The 15,539-nt window shown below is 51.0% G+C and overlaps 1 protein-coding gene across 1 annotated transcript in view; it reads right to left on the minus strand.

The window, feature by feature from the left end:
* Positions 1-15,539, minus strand: part of CRAMP1 (cramped chromatin regulator homolog 1) — a 53,068-nt gene that overhangs the window by 34,203 nt on the left and 3,326 nt on the right. Inside the window, exons 2-3 of the mRNA XM_038540821.1 lie at positions 9,189-9,382; positions 2,486-2,639 (exon numbers count right to left, since the gene is read on the minus strand). Coding sequence (XP_038396749.1) covers positions 2,486-2,639; positions 9,189-9,382 — 348 coding nt within the window. The remainder of the gene's footprint in view (positions 1-2,485; positions 2,640-9,188; positions 9,383-15,539) is intronic.

Consider the following 15,539-nt stretch of genomic DNA (forward strand, 5'->3'; position numbering starts at 1 on the left):
TGACCTGTGCTGCCGTCCCTCCCCTGTCCTCACAACTGCTCTCTCTGGCTTCTCCCCAGAGAGCTCTTTTCAAACTCCTAACACTCAGGTGTGATGAAATCACCAGAAAAGGAAAACAAAAGTTCATTAGCAAACGAAAAATAAAATTTTGTCTCTCTATCATAAACAAATAAATCTTAAAAAAAAAAAGGGGGGGGGTGGGAATCGCTGGGTGGCTCAGCGGTTTAGCACCTGCCTCTGGCTCAAGGGGTGACTCCGGAGTCCCGGGATAGAGTCCTACGTCGGGCTCCCGGCATGGGGCCTGCTTCTCCCTCCTCCTGTGTCTCTGCCAATCTCTCTCTGTCTCTCATGAATAAATAAAGTCTTTAAATAAATAAATAAACAAACTCCTCTCCATTGTGCGATTTACCCAAAGAAAGTGTTTCCAAAGAAAAGTGCTATGTGAACAGGTACATCCACAAATGCACACTGTAAGGCCACCAAAGGGACCTGCTGGTCCAAAAGGAAAGGTAAAATTTATTCACCTGTAGCAACATCAAACTGAACAAATTAACGCTCCACAGGAAGCAAAGAGAAATTCCACAGCAGCATGAAAAGGCGGCACACCCAGGCACACCCAGGACGGGTGGGGGGGGGGCTGTGCTGAGATGGTGGAGGGTGTCTGGGAAGAAGGAGAGGTCTCAGCTCCCACTGACTGTCGGGGGTCCCAGGCAGGGATGTGCACAAATGAGCGTGGGTTTTCTTGTCTGCCCTGAGGGTGACATGCTCAGTGACAGGCCCCCGCCAGGCAGAAGAAGGGGCAGGGAAAAATTCAGGGAGGGATTTCTGGGAGGAGAACACAGCTCCGCCTGGGGAGGGAGCAGGGTGAGGGAGGTTGATCAGCGGGGGGTACAGTGCAAGTACACATGAGGGTGGAGACCCTATTCCTGCCAGCCCACAGGTCAGGAGGAGAACACCTGGTGGAGTCGCAGGAGGGGCTCAGGCAAGGAAGCAGCCCGGCAGATGCACAGCTGGTGCCCATCTCATGGCATGAGGGGCAGGGTGGGACCAGACAGCAGGGGACAGCGATGATCTAGAACAAGAGCAAGGGGGACCAGGTGGTGAGGAGAGACCAGAACAGCTCTGAGGTACAACCAGCAAGACTCTGATGATAGATGTCCACAAAGGTTCAAAGGGACATACATTCAGGTGACAGTGTCAGGTAACAACTGTGAGCATTCGGAGCTTGAGCAGCCCTGTCCCCAATGGCTCCCACACAGGCTGGTGGCAGTGAGAAAGACTTCTTTAGGGCAGGAGTCGGCACACTATGGCTCACAGGCCAACGCAGCCCAGGACCTGTTTCTGAAGGAAGGGTTTGTGGAACACACCAATGCACACCTGCTTACCCTTCGTCTACAAATGAGCTAAGATAGCAGAGCGCAACAAGTTCTACAGACTGCAAACCCCAAAGCCAAGATATTTGCCATCTGATCCTTCAAAGAAAGAGACAGCTCGAATCATGCTCTCTGGGCCTTTCTCAGGCCAGAGGAGGAAGCCCAGGTCCTGGCGTGCTGACCCGCTGGGGAGCCAGGGAGGAGGCAGACAGGTCAGCCTAGGTGGTGCTGGCATACACGTGCCTGAGGGTCACCAAAGAGGCCAAGAGTGCGCCCACAGGTGGGGCTGAGGCAGAAACACAGGAGATCATCAAGGGCAGGCACGAACAGCACATGACAAAGGTTCAAAGCGAGTGACAGGCTTCAGCCATCAGAGTTGTTCTCTATCACAACTTACATTATTTTACCAGGAGTGTCAGAAACAAGAGAAGTTAGTAGAAGCAAATGTCTGGAATGACCAAGCTATGAGTGAAGTTGTAGAAAAGAAGAGTTAACATAAAGAAAGATGATCAATGACTGAGTGGCAGGTGTGACATGTGGCAATACCTCCTCTGAGGACAGAGGCTGGTTGGGTAGGCTGCTCCGGGCGGGAGGGTGCTGACCCAGACATGTGAACTGAACACGGATCACTCAAGCCTGACTTCAAACCCAGACAAGAGCTCTGAAAAGCTAGAAAGCTAGCCCTCTACCCCAGCCCACCACACACAGGCCATGCTCAACTCTCACCCCAAGGAGCCCCAGCTTGGGAGAGAAAGGTGGGCACCAGAGGGGCCCTATTCTGGCTGGCCAGGACCTATGGTCTGCTTCTCCTCGTCGACTGTGGGGCCCTCCCCTCCCAGGGTGGGACACGGGCCCAGAGTGAGCCAGGGACCTAGAAGCACAGGCACCCAAGGCCATTAGAAATAAGTGCGGCTTTCTCACAATTCAGTTTAAGCGATGGATCCTAGGCATTCCACCAGCCAAAGGACCATGAGGCAGGGAAATCCCTGGCCATGTGGCTGGGAGAGCACAATGCCAGAGGGTGTGTCTTGTGGGTTTGCTGGAAACCAGCTCCTGACCAGCAGCCAACCACACCTGCCACCTTCCCAGAAGCCAAGTCTGAGCACACTCACCATTATCAAAGTCAATGTACTTGGTGATCTTGTGCCACGTGCGGTAATAGAAGTGCCGGACCTGCTCCTTGTTCTTCACCATGCTCGCGGGCTTGCCTTTCTTCTTGTACTTGAGTGCAATGTTGTTCTGAATGGCTTCAAAGTCTTTCCCATGCTGCAAAATTAAGTCCACATTTAAAGCACAAAGGTTACAACAAGGCAGTCTTCTGTATAACACAGATGCTTCCCGAGAAAGGAGAAGGGAAAGGGAGCCCACTGTGGTCAAGCCAATGTCCTTGACGGCTCTTGTGCATGAACTTCAGCCTCACCTCCCTAGAACCTTGGTTTCAACTCAAGTAACGGATAAAGCAACAGCAGAATCTGAGGAATAAATCTATTGTAGCATGGAAGACCAACGAGGCAAGGACTCAGGAGCAGGAGGACACAGTGCTCATCACGCAGATGAAAGGGGCTTAATGCCCACAGTTGCCTAGAGACCACAAATCAAGACAGCTCCATGAAGACAATCATGGCAACACACAACACAAACCACAAAGAGCTAAGAGTATGCTATACCTGGCCTCCTAAAGCAATACATCAACTGTTCAGAGATGCCCTCACTGCTTCCATCAGAGAAAATGTATCCTATATTCAAATAGGGAGAGCAAATATAAACAGTAAGAGAACCACACAGACTATGCTCTGAATACATTCATGGGCCACCTATTCCTTCAACACATCCACGTAGGAGCTGAGTTTTTGTGAGATTTTCAGAATGGAATCGGTGTTCCAAAGAACAAAGTCACCACCAGGATTGTTCAGGAGCTGCTGACATTCCATCAAAGCCAAGACAGATGTCCAGGGAAGGGCCCAGAGGTGACAGCACCCCGACACCACGAGCACCCCCAGCACCCATATCTTGGTTTTTAAATCCCATTCCCAAAAGGAAGCGGGGTCCCTGGAAGAGATGAGAGCAAGGAAAGTACCAGTGAGTCTGGAATATCTTGCTATGCCAGAAAGTAGGCAAGTGAAATGCTTGCAGCATGAGAAGAGCATGTGGGAAGGATACAGGAGCCAACCAGAGGAGGCTCCCAGTGGCCAAATCTGCAGCCATCTGGGCAAGAAAATGGACAATGATATGAATAGATTGTGACACAGAACAACCTATATACCCGAGTCCATACAGATAAAAACAAACCACTGAATTCCTACCTAAATAAGGGAGAAGGGAGAGCTGTTTCTTGCACAAGATCTCTAATTAATAAGTACAGAAACCCCCCCCCCCCCAAAAAAAAAATAAGTACAGAAAGAATGATGGAGTCAGAAAATCGCCAATGGGCAAATGGTATAGTAATATTATTTCAGGTAAGAAGTTGCATGATTACTAAAGTCAGTGTAAGAAAAAATGAGAAACAGAGTATTTACATAGTCTAAAAGTAAAAGAAAAAAAAGCAGATTATTAAGTACAAGACCTGGCAGGTGTCACCTGCAAGCAGTGATAGAGGTTCAGACCACCAGACAGAATGGAGCACAGCATGCGCTCTGTACAGGACATGCCCAGGACAGCCTGGCACTCCTGTGGTACTCTTGACAAAAATGCAAAATGTATATTTAATCATTAGTTAACCTCAGAGAAGCTCAAACTGAGGGGTATTTCACAACCTAACAGACCAGAAGTCTTCAAAAGTATCAAGGTCGGGGCCCCTGGGTGGCTCAGTCAGTTAAGGGTCTGCCTTCAGCTCACATCACGATCCCCTAGCATGGAGCTCCAGGGAGCCTGCTTCTCCCTTGACCCTCTAGTAATGCATGCTCTCTCAGTCTTTCTGCCTTGCTCACAGTTTCTCTTTCAGATAAATAAAATCTTGGGGGGAAAAAAACGTGTCAAGATCTCATATGAAAAAATGCTCAACATCTCTCGGCATCAGGGAAATACAAATCAAAACCACAATGGGATACCTCCTCACAGCAGTCAGAATGGCTAAAATGAACACAAAAAATAAAAAAATAAAAAATAAATAAAAAAAATAAAATGAACAAGTCATGAAATAACAGATGCTGGTGAGGGAGGTGGAGAAAGGAGAGCCCTCTTTTTTTTTTTTTTTTAAAGATTTTATTTACTTATTCGTGAGAGACACAGAGAGAGAGGCAGAGACACAGGCAGAGGGAGAAGCAGGCTCCCTGCAGGGAACTCGATGTGGGACTCGATCCCAGGACCCCAGGATCAAGACTGGAGCCAAAAGCAGACGCTTAACCACTGAGCCACTGAGGTGCCCCAAAGGGAAGCCCTCTTATACTGCTAGTGGGAATGCAAGCTTGTGCAGCTACTCAAAAAACAGTATGGAAGTTCCTCAAACAGTAAAAAACAGAGCTACCCTACAACCCAGCAATGGTACTACTAGGTATTTACCCACATGATAGAAACGGAATGATCCAAAGGGGCACCTGTACCCCAATGTTTATAGCAACAATGTCCACAAGAGCCAAACTATGGAAAGAAGCCAGATGTCCATCAACTGATGAATGGATAAAAAAGATGCAATATATATATTCCATACTAAGAAATGTTACTCAGCCATCAAAAAATGAAATCTTGCTATTTTCCACAACATGGATGGAGCTGGAGAGTATTATGTTAAGCAAAATGAGTCAGTCAGAAAAAGACAACTATCATATGGTTTCACTCCTATATGGAGTTTAAGAAACAAAATAGATGAACATAGGAGATGGGAAAAAAATAAGATAAAAACAGAGAGAGAGGCAAACCATAAGAAACTCTTAACTCCAGGAAAGAAACAGGGTTGCTGGATGGGAGGTGAGTGAGGTGATGGGCATTAAAGACAGCACATGGTGTAATGATCACTAGGTGTTTATGCAACTGATGAATCACTAACTTCTACTTCTGAAACTAATAGTATATTTTACTTAAACTGAATTTAAGTAAAATATTTTTAAGTTGTCAAGTTCTTAGGAGACAGAAGAAAGGAGGTGGAGATTGAGGGCCTGTCCCCAGGTAGAGGGCTCAGGAGTCATGTCCACTGAATCCAGAATGGACATCAGCGGGAACACCACCTAAACCTGAGTAAGGCCCACAGGTCAATAAATGCTACGGTATCCACACCCAATCTCCTCATTGAGCTGGTCACACAGGTTATGTAAACATCGGTAGAGGGCATAGGGAATTCTCTATACTCTTTCTGCAACTTTTTCCAAGTTTGAAACTTTTAAAAAAATTATTTATCTATTTATTCATGAAGAACACCGAGAGAGAAGCAGAGACAGGCAGAGAGAGAAGCAGGCTCCTCCTTGCAGGGAGACAGACCAGGGACTCAATCCCAGGACTTGGGATCATGACCTGAGCCAAAGGCAGACACTCAACCACTGAGTCACCCAGGTGTCCCTGAAACAGTTTTAAAATGAAAACTTAAAGTATATAAAAAAAAGGAAGGAATTAAAATTTTCAGTATTAGAAAAATAAAAAATAAATAAAAAGATGTCTTAAATGCCTTCCTCTGGGTGTCCCCTCCCCCACAGACCCTCCCTCAGGCCTAGATCAGAGTCCTGGCGGAGCAAGCTTAGACAGCCTCTCCATCCCTCAGGTCCTCTCTGCAGCAGGGCACGAAACCCACACAGGTGCACACACTCGCTAGGCTGGGACCAGAATCTGGGTTTTGTGATTCTCAAACTATGCTGCCTTCTGAATTCTTGTGGTGTTAGTTGGCGTAGGCTTCCTGACAGCCCAACCTTTTCTGTTCCTACTACATTTCCCTAATCAGATTGTCAGCCCTTAAGGGGGACTTCTCTGCCTCCTAGCACTCCTGTAGTGCTCTGATGCAGACAAGCCATTAGCAATTATCCACCTGGTGAGAAGCACGCATGTAGGGCTGTGAGGCAGGAACCACAGACATAAGAAGAAAAACGGAATCAGCAATGGGCTTAGTGAGGAACCGCCATTGAAACAGAGTAGGGAGATGTTGAGGATGGTGTCAGTGTAGGTGCTTGGCCCGCTGGCCTCCCCACCAGCTCCCTGTCATGGGGGCCACGACCCACACCCCAGCCACAGTAGTCTGGAATAGGCCTGGCCCACCTGAGGCCTTCCTAGAGCTGTCCCACCTGGAGTGGGGAGTGTGGTGGCACTCTTTTTTTTTTTTTTTTTTTTTTTTTAAGATTTTTTATTTGTTTATTCATAGACACAGAGAGAGAGAGGCAGAGACACAGATGGAGGGAGAAGCAGGCTCCATGCAAGGAGCCCGACATGGGACTCAATCCCGGGTCTCCAGGATCACACCACAGGCCGCAGGCAGCGCCAAACCGCTGCGCCACCGGGGCTGCCCTGGGGTGGCACTCTTGTCGCAGAGAAGGGTCTGCAGCAGGAGGCAGTAAGCACTGCAGTGTCACCCTCCACAAACGGGGTGACAGAGGCTCCATGACATCGTTGCAGGCCCTGCATCCCATTGGGCTTGACATAGTCCCTCCGCCTTGTCTGTAGGTCAGGACAGCTGTTCCATCCCTTGTGCCTCTCTGCACTCTGAGCTGGGTGTCTGTTACCTGAAGCACAGTCGAGTCAGATGTGGGTACCAAAAAGGAAGGGATGGGCAGCATATATGCGGCGGCAGAGCAGAGCTTACCAGCCCTGCATCCAGACGCCACCAGCAGCCTGTGGCAGCTCAGAGACACACAAGAGTGTCAGCTGTAGGGCCCGAGCCCGTGTCCTCGCAGGGGCACATGTCCACACATGACACGTGGGCGACAGCACTAACTGTGGAACGCAGTAAGTGACCACAAGGGTCCGTTATTGTTAATTAAGGATCAGGAAACCTCAAACACCTACCTGGCTAAAAATGTCAAACAAGAAGCTGGCTCAGTGGGCAGGAAATGAACTAATTTACCTGAAGAAAGGTAGGGCAGGTCACTGATGTGGAATCCTTCCCCCACTTTTAATCAACAAGCACACCTCCGGCCTGCATTCTGCACCCAGAGCCCCACAGAGCCCCACTCTCTCCAGGAAGGAAGGGCTGCACCAAGCAGCAGAGCTGTCAGGGGAGCATCAGCCGCACAGTGTGAACACAGTCGTGGGGCCCCCAGTGCTCTATGCCTGATGGCAACTTCGAGAGGCAGTGTGGGGCCGTAACTATACAAAACAGCCGCCCTGCTCTACTTTCAAACTGTCTGAAGGAAGAAAGGGAACACATCTGAACTTGTTTGCAGGACTCTGCACCTACTGGGAAAGCTTTGGATACACGCTTCACTGCCTCCCTGCACGCCTGAGTCCAGGGGCACTGCCAGACGGGCCTCCTGCAATCGGGACGGCAGAACCAAAGCATGGGGCCCCCAAAGGAACAAGGAAGCCTCAGGAATATTCTGACAGCAGCACTGAATTCTAACCCCTCACCTTTTCTCACCTCTCCCTGGATATTTCAGAGCATCAATTCCAAACCCCATTTCAGCTCTGAGCCCTGATAGCCAGGCTTGGCTAGAATCTTCCATAACTCCAATTCCTTCGCAATACGGCCCACTGGTGAGTAACCTACTCCTCACACTATGCCCCCATCAAGTGGTCTAAAACACAGAATCCTCACAAAGATGCCTGCTGAACCTGGAAGGAACCACGACAGACAACAATACGACAGACAACAATACGAGGATGGTGAAAGAGAGCAAGGCCTGCCTCGAGGGTAAACGCATAGATGTTGCAGGCCACTTGCTAGCTGTTGCAAGGGCTTGATTCTATCTTTGTTGTGAGAAGCAGCCAGGAAGTGAATGGGTGTGGCTACATCCCAATAAAGCTTTATTTATAAAAACAGGCGAGCATGCAAGCCACAGTTTTCACTTGAAGTAGAATATTTACAGGCACTAAAAAAGTAATAAGCGAAAGAACCATAACGTACCATGAAAATGCATTTGATATTAATAAAAAAAAAAAAAAAAACATGATCACTATAGGTAGGAATATTTGAAAAACCAAAACAGGGAAGTGAAAACAGCTGGCAGGGAGCACAGCTGTTTCTTTGGGCAGTGGGATCAGGGAGCAGCTTCTCTCTATTTTTAGGACTTCCCATTCTGTCCCACGTCCACTGCAACTGCTCTCAGGGTTAAGCTGCTGGTTCTGACTGATGTGGCAAGTGTCCCCTTGTCCCTCATCAGGGACCTCTCAGCTGCAAGGGGAAGGCCCACAGACAGGGCTCCACTCCTCAGTGAAGAACGTATTTGAGGGGTGCCTGGGTGGCTCAATCAGTTGAGCATCTGACATGTGGTTTTGGCCCAGGTCAGGATCTCAGGGTCATGGGCGTGAGCCCTGCACTGGGCTCCAAGCTAAATGGGGAGTTTGCTTGAGATTCTCTCTCCCCCTCTCTCTGCCCCTTCCCCCCAACTTGCAGAAGTTCTCTCTTCTCAAATAAGTAAATAAAATTTTTGTAAAAAACAAAGACTGTATCTGAGACAACCAGTAGACTCTTGCAGAAAAACAAAGACACCTCCTAATAACCACTTAGTTATCAAGTATCAGCTTTTAAAGTCACAATGAGGGGATAAAAGGCCAAGGTCAGAGCGCAAGTGCCAGCCTTGGGGACCCATGCCTGCCACCTAGGAGGAGTTGCCCAAGGCAGTGCCGACCTAATAGGTCTTGCAGCCATGAGGTCGGCCAGGCAGAGGCCAACTGAAAGAGAAGCACGGACAATGTGGAGAGAGGCTGGGAGTCTCAGCCACATGTCCCAGACCCAGGGCTCACCTCATACAGCCCCTCGAAGAAAGTATTCTTATCCTCTGTGCTCCACGACTCCCACTGCCGCCGGGCCTTCTTGCCTTCTTCCTTCTCGCCGTTGGAAGACCCCAAGTTCCGGGAAGATGAGCGAGAGCCCCCTGCAGGGGCAGCAGGGGCAGCTCCAGACCCATTTCCGGACGATGATCCGCCACCGTCGGCTCCTTGGAGAGAAAGAACCATACAGTGACCTGTTTTAGAAGGCTGCGGAGCTAGGGACAGCTCCATTGCACAAGCCCTTCTCCCCACCCCACCCCAACCCCTCCCGCCAAGGGTGCCACTGTAGGATGGCTCCTGGGACATGCTGCCGCAGGCCTGCTGGGGCTATTCAGCAATGACCTCACCGTGATTTGACTTCATAATTCTTTCCAATCTTTTTATAGTGAGAAAAAGAAGAATGAGCATTTCTGCAGACCCACTGAGAGAGCATGATGACCATCAGAGGCAGACAGCCTTTTGCCCCCATGACCTAAAAACCCACATTTATCACAACTTCTTTCTCAAATGTGTTTGGGGTGAAATAACTTGTCTTTTCAAATCAACAAATTGAAATTCAAACTCAAGAAAACATTTGAGTGTGTGTGAAGCGCCACCTCCTCGTAGATATAACCCAAACTTCCGAATATGAATCATTTGGTGTCTTTCAAGAACCTTTAAAAGGTCTTAGAAGTAGTCCTTTTTGCTTGATCAATTTCCACCAACAAAATCTGATGTTGTGAGAGTGAACTGATGACCTTGTAGGTGCTCTGGAAGCATCAGTTTCTACTCTCACGATGGGTCCTTGGAGACCAGACTGAAAGGGGAGGGCAGGAGGAAGTATGATGAGGCTCCACTGCCCTCCAAATCTGACAGCCTCATCAACGGGAGGCAAAGGTCACAGATAAAACCTTTTATGACCTAACCCAATTGTCCCACCCATCTGGTTCCTTCCTCAGAGGAAAGGGAAGCCCCAGCACAACGCGGGCAAAGACAGGAATTCCAGCCTGTGTAACTTCAGGACCATCAATGCTGAGCAATCATCAAACTCTGAACAGTTGGGGGGAGGGTTGGGTTGGTAAAAATAAGATCATAAATGTAAAAACACTTTGAAAAGCAAAGAAACAAATGCATATTATCATTAAAAAGCTTTCCTAGTAAGATAATCATGAGTTTGAGGTTTCGAGGGAAGCCCTCTTCCTGGGCAATCAGGGAGGGCCTCTCTGTGTGGATACGCTTCCCTCACCCCCTCACCCCCGTGACAAGGGTCGGCCTCAGAGCAGGGGCAGAAGGCAGGGAGTTCACAGAAAACCAGAGGGAGTGAAACATTGTTAAGTCCATTAATCCATGTATTTACTCACAGACACCATCCCTGGAAAGAAAGGCATGGGGCAGGGGTGGCTTGAGGGACAGGAGGCGGCAGGGTCACGGTGCACTGACACACCTATTGTCCCTCCACAGAGTGTGCCATGGATCTGTGTTATTACGCCAAAATAAAGAGCATTTTGTAATCAGTCGGCTATCGGAGAACAAAGTGTGTTGTCATACATGCAGAAAAATCACGCAGCTACATAAAATGGGGGAGATTCTCTCTTGTGGATAAGCGCACCAATTCAGTGACTTCAGAAGGCAACGTGACAGGGTCCCGAAAATCGCTGTTTATGACCGCCGTGCTGTCCAATTCCGCTGCTGCTACCCACGTGAGGAGATGTAAATGCAGATAGATGTCAATAAAACAAAAAACCCAGTTCCTCGTTCACACAAGCCATATTTCTAGTGGCAATGTCCACATGTGGCTAGTGGCTCTTAAGCTGGCCAGCACACTTTCCACCACTGCACACGGTGCCAGCCTCTGACAGCTTGCTACTCTGGGTCCTCAGTGTGACCCCGTCAAGCTCAGGGTTTCAAAGCCCAGCCTGCCCCTATTCCGGCTGCGCCCTCCCCAGCCCGCAGCCACAGGAGAACTGTCCTCCAGGCAGCAAACTGCTGCCAGTGGGTTAAGGGTGTACTCGATACAGATCTGACTTGATCCATTCCTCACCAAACCAAACCCAGCCCAAGACATGACCTACTTAGTGAACCCAACACTTCAAGATGTCTCCAGCGGGGAGCGACTTTCAAGCACATTTGCAGGGATCATGGCTTCATTAACTCTCCTTTTTGGTCAGGCAACTTGCTAACCAGCCCGACAATCCCAGCTCAGGTTTACGTCTCTGCCAGCCCACACTGGTACTGGACATAATTGAAAGCAACAGAGTATGCTCGTGAAGAACCTGGAACACAGAGGTCTGGCCAGCTCTCGTGAGATTTCACTGGCCCACAGCACTGCTGAGACCCAAGACAAGGAGGATAATCGAGGAAGGAAAACACAATGGAAGCATTTCTGAGCTGGATGGAACCTCAGGGATAGAGCGCAGGATAAAGTCAACACTCGAACATTCAAAACGTCCAAAAGAGAAGGCCAATCACCCCCAAATAACCATTTCTAACATTTGGTGACCATCATTCTAGACACCGAATGCTTTCAAAAAGTAAAGTAAAATCACAAAACTTCAGAGTAGAAAGAGAACAGGCAATCTCTGGTCCATCCCCCAAATTTCAGATGACGATGGCTCAGGCCTTTGCCTCGGGCTCACCCAAGCACTCCGGCTCCAGCAGAAACAAACAAGAAGCAGGACCAGAGGTCCTGTGGGGGGATCGGCCCCTGGCGGAGCCTCCCACCTGCACAGCAGCGCTGCGATGAAAACTGTGATGCGTGCAGGACAAGAGAGAAGCAGTCGAGGGCAGAAGCAGAATGGCCGGAGGTGGAAAGACAAGACCGCTGTGAACAAGAAAGGGTGGGTACAGGGGCCTTCTCCGGGGGGAGCAGGGGCGGTTGCAAGAAGCCCAGGAAAAAAAAAAGTAAAGGTCCACCATCAAGCCTCCATCTGCTACAACATTTCTGAGGCCACATAGGTGAACAACGGTCTGCATGATGAGAAGCTGGTATCTGAGGAACCTGGAGGGAAACGACGTACAGAAAGAGGGTGCCCACAGCGAGGCCTCTGAAAGCAGGGACGGCATCTGGCTGTCCTGCGCCCAAGCCTGCCACTAGGCCTCACACTGCAGATGCTCCACGAGAGTTTGGAAACGGACAGAGAGCAGGTCACGGGCCCCTCTCCTACCCTTGAGACCCAGCGCCTCCAGCAGAGCTGACTTCTCTGTCACAGGTCCCCAGCTGCCAGGGGCCACCCCGCTTCTCCTGTCCCCATTTCTGTGTCCAGGCCAGCTCCACGCCACCCCAGTAAGACAACTTTACCAGCCTCCTCCTTGGTCTCCAAACTACCAACCCCGGCCACGGCCTGCTCTCCAGGGCTTGCATTTGGGGGGTGCACATGTGTGGCCGGGGTCTGCCTTCCAAGGCTGCGCGGCTGCTCACTCCACCGTTGGACAAGCCAGGCTGCCTGCCTCCTCTACACCCCCTCCCGTCATACATCTCTGCATGAGCCTGGAACAGCACCACCCATGCTCCCCATAGCACCCAAAGAGGAGGAGATAATCCTCATCTTCCACCAGGGGACACCGAGGCCCAGAGGGAGCACCCTGCCTGGCACGCCACATTGCTGCTTAGACGAGGAAGGGAGCGGGGACTTCTACAGCACCTTGAAGCCACGTGCAAACGCTTCACTCCCTTTTGTACTCACGGTGCGTAGCTACCGTCCACATTTCAGAGGTGGGCCAAGGTCACCAGACAGCCAGAACCAAGTCTGGGCATCTGCCTCCCGAGCCACACAGCACCGTGGTGACTGCTGTTGGCATCACGGCTGCTTCTGTATCTTCATTATGCTCTGAGCTACAGAATCCAGGGATGCGAGGTGGGAGGGAACTGGACCTCGACACCCCCTGCTCAGTCTGATAAGGGGACCGACCGGTTCAGTGACGTTCCCAAAGCCGCACAGCTAATGAATGGCAGGAGTTAAGACACGGGAGGACGTCCACCTCTAAAAACGAACCCGTGCGACTTAACTCAGGTCAGAGACAGAAAATGTGCCGACCTGTCCCACCGAGCAACAACTCACTGGCCCAGAGCTTTCTTTCAGAGTCTGAGAAAGTGCCTTGGCAGGGTCGGAACGTTAGCGGAGAGGGCACAGACCAGCACTACGAGCTGCTCAGTGACGTCCCCGGAGGGGAGAACACGGGAGGCTCCCCTTGCTTCATTCACTCTGCCCCTTGTCGGCTGCAAAGACGCCCCCGCATGAGCCAAGGGCAGGCGGTCGGTGGCGCAGGCCACCTCCCGGGGCCAGGTCTGCGGTACGAGGCCGAGGGTGGCACACCAGCTCCACTCCCTGGCCACCTCAGGGCACAACGTGCCGCGACCGAGGAGGAGGCGCTAAGCCAAGGTCTCCGGGGGCCACTCCTATGCCCCTCGTAGTGCACGTCACCCGTGTCAGGCCCCCAGACTTGCATCAGAGCCCAGACATGACTGAGGGAGCACCCTCTCCACGAAGGCCGCAGATGGGAAGATGAGGACTGAGGCCGCTCCCCCTCACGGCGGCGTCGCCTTGGCAGGCTGCCCTGGTGCCTCCGCCCCACACCGTGGCCTGCACCCATTTCGGCCTGACCTGGTGTCTGCAGAGGAGCGCGGCCCCGCGGCCCCAGTAGCCCCTGCAGCCCCGGGCAGGGCGCCCGCCTCTGACACCTGTTCCGTGAGCGAAAGGGGATGCAGGACCTCAAGGTCGGGCGACCCCAGGCACTGCCGCGGCGCCTCATGTCCTCCATGCTCTCAGGGCTGGGCTCCCCCATGTTTAAGACGCTCTCAAACGTCTGAGAGCATCACAAAAACCTCGTTGTTTCTCTGAAAACATCTGCATTCTTCATCAAAGAAGGTGAAGACTTGGTCGGTCATTCTCAATGCCCCTTGCCAATGCGACTTCCTCCTCTGGCATTTCTCACGCTGGCCGCCAGGCCGCTTCCAGGCTCCACCGCCTACCGCGAAGCTCGTGCTCGCATTTATGTCACTGTCCGAAATCCTGCCTCTACCAGCCTCATACCTTCGTATGATCCAAAACAAGACACCGCACACAACGTGAAATGAAAATCCTACAGTATCCTTGGTGGGCAAAGGACGATTCCACAGGTAACCACAACAGAAACGTTAGTTTTGACGTTAAAAGCCAACAAGGTCTTTGGAAAGTACCTCAGCCTTAAAACCAACATTCAAACGTTACCTCATCTACTCATCTGCGCTGTCTGTCCTTGTCTCCGACGTGAAGCAGAGGGATCCATGCGACTCTGAACTTAGTAATTTACCAAAAGCCCCTGGGTTTCAGGTGTTTCCCTCTCTAGCCTGCACACTTCCAGCAGGGATCGTCTTTGAAGTGGCCAGGGACACAGGTCTCCTGACCTACCGTGCACAGGGTGTCCCTGTCACGCGATAGGATGTGTGTTACTGTGTGTTCCACCTTCTGCGGCACCACACAGGGTGACGGGTGCACGCCTTGCCTTCCTCCTCTTCTCCCAACAAGGTCAGAGGGCTTTCAGCAAAGCCCGATGCCCCTGCCCAGGTGGCCACAGTGGGCTCCACACCGTTGTCGCTGCACCTGATTTTATTAAACATTACTTACTGAGTCACATCGGGCTAAGAATCAGAGCACTATGGCACCCGTGGTCTGTGACAATCTGATTGTCCCTCTCCGTCCTCAGAATATGAGGGACAGGGAGTTTGTGTCATGCACGGCCATACTTCAACCAGTCCTGGGGCCTGGACCAAATGCCCAAGAAGTGACAACACAAGTGACTGCAGAGCAGACAAGCAAACTGTGCCTGCATGACATGCGGGCACGCCCCTGGGTGGAGGGGGCACTCTGACCACTCCCTGCCCAGGGTTCCCCCAGAGGCAGGGCCACGCAGAGCCCACAGACACACAGCTACCCTGTTTTCAGGCAACCGACCTTAAAGAATGCTCTCTCAAAACACAGGATCCAAGCCCCGTCTGCACAGTTGACCTGTTCACCCCTAAATGTTAAGGTCAGGGCAGCTTTAAGCACTATCTCACTGAACCCATTTTGGACGTAAGGAACATAAGTTTGGGCACCTCAAGGCCTTTCCGTGTGGCTGAACCAGCCCCAAAGCAGCTCTACAGGGAGAAACCGGGCCTCCTGACGGCTGGTTCACCCCTCTCTCCAGTATGGTACTCGTCTCCCAAAGGTTGACCACACTGGGGTGACTCATATGCTGTCTTTTAAAAGCACCTAGAAACTACAAGCAGCCCGTACTTAAGGTAAAATACAGGTAAGTTCTCTTTGGTGATCTGCTGATTTCTAAGCACAAGCACAGTGAAACCTGGTGACATTGCACAACTGTGGA

This window comes from Canis lupus, chromosome 6 (genome assembly GCF_011100685.1).
Source record: "Canis lupus familiaris isolate Mischka breed German Shepherd chromosome 6, alternate assembly UU_Cfam_GSD_1.0, whole genome shotgun sequence".
Lineage (NCBI taxonomy): Eukaryota > Metazoa > Chordata > Mammalia > Carnivora > Canidae > Canis > Canis lupus.